The sequence below is a fragment of the Olea europaea genome, unplaced genomic scaffold (assembly GCF_002742605.1).
Source record: "Olea europaea var. sylvestris unplaced genomic scaffold, O_europaea_v1 scaffold4120, whole genome shotgun sequence".
In the NCBI taxonomy this organism is placed as follows: Eukaryota; Viridiplantae; Streptophyta; class Magnoliopsida; order Lamiales; family Oleaceae; genus Olea; species Olea europaea.
This window is the reverse complement of record NW_019260926.1, coordinates 24,401-25,876: the sequence shown is the minus strand read 5'-3', so window position 1 is coordinate 25,876 and position 1,476 is coordinate 24,401. Positions and strand designations below refer to the sequence as shown.

The following is a 1,476-nucleotide window of genomic DNA, read 5'->3' as shown; positions in this document are numbered from 1 at the left end:
GGAAGGAAGAATTTATACCTTGGAATAGCCATTAGGCATATCTTCCACTACACAACCGGAGGGAAGCCTCCTGCAGTTTGGCAATGTGGAAGTCTCCCTGATAGTATCAATAGACACATCGACGACGGCCCACAGGCCCTCGGCATGCTGCTTGCAGAATCGGAGGAAATTTACGTCGCGAACCGGAACCAGTGGGGACAAAACTTGGAGTTCAGCATGCATCTAATAAATATATACATATGTGGATACGAGATTAATAATTTAATCAAATGACACATAATTCATTGCAGACGTGAAGGAAGACTCAGATTATTACCAATTGAAGTGCACCATTTCTTGTTCCTCGTATACCATTTGAAATCACGTCTGTAGTAGAGGTTCTGGCAATCATACATGGGAACATTTCCGCCCATTTATTCTGTAAACACAATGCAGCGTTAATCATCTTATCGTGGATTAATCGAAAAACTAGGAGGATCGAATATATATTACAAGTTGAATTCTCACCGAGACCATTAATGTCTCAACAAGAGCCAAACTGTTGATGATTCCCATACCAGTTGCTCGAGAGGCCTCCGTTACAAAACCATTGGGTTTCACTCCAATAACAGGAGTAAATATTCTCCCATATTCCTCATAGTTCAAAATTTCTCTTCCAGCTTCCAAGCTTCTGAGCCAAAGGGGTTCACCGTTCTGGGCCATTTTTACCAATTCATCCATTGCAGCCAAAGCAAGCTCCGAATACATAGACCTCTCTAATGATCTGTCAATCGGTATTACATTCATCGTTACCTCGGTCGGAGGCACTACAGGCAAAGGACTCGATATCCCAATCCCAAAATCAGGAGGCCCCATATGCAAAGTTTCTGGAATGGTCGCTACACCTCCAAACCCATCGTTACCTACTCCAAGTTCCAAACTCGAGTTTGGCAATGGCGGCCCCATGGAAATCGCAGTAGATGAAATTGGGTGGCCTAAAAACTTGCCTGCAAGCGTGCAAACACGATCTAATTCATCCTTTAGCCTGGCATTCTGTATTCTAAGGTGCTGTTCCTCTAGGGATATTTCGCCAATTATCGCAGGACCACCACAGTTTGTGCAAATGGGATTCCTCGTTGCCTCTCTAATTGACATATTTTCAACTCGAAGCTTATCATTTTCTAGCCTAAGTATCGAATTCTCATGGCGTTCCAGTTGTGTCTGGTGCAACCAAGAACTCAAAATTTCTAAATCAATAAGACAGAAAGACATATACCGAAAAAGGTAAGGGAAAATCAAGAAATCAAATTAATATTTCCAGACTTTTTGTACCTTCATCTGAGTTCTTCTATTCTGAAACCAAAACTTGACTTGTCTAGCATCCAAGCTAAGCCTTTTGCTGAGCTCTAGTCTTTGCTTTTCATCGGGATGGGGACACTCCTTAAAGAGACTGAACAGAAAAATGAAATAAAATCATATCAAAATAAAAAATAGAAA

General features: G+C 41.5%; 1 protein-coding gene across 1 annotated transcript; it reads right to left on the bottom strand.

The window, feature by feature from the left end:
* Positions 1 to 8: 8 nt before the first annotated feature.
* Positions 9 to 1,449, bottom strand: LOC111387619 (homeobox-leucine zipper protein ANTHOCYANINLESS 2-like; the record flags this gene model as incomplete). The annotated part of the gene is made up of 4 exons (XM_023012188.1): positions 9 to 222; positions 317 to 418; positions 508 to 1,200; positions 1,312 to 1,449. Coding segments are annotated over 4 exons (1,143 nt in total), but the record flags the coding sequence as incomplete, so codon positions are not given.
* Positions 1,450 to 1,476: the final 27 nt, after the last annotated feature.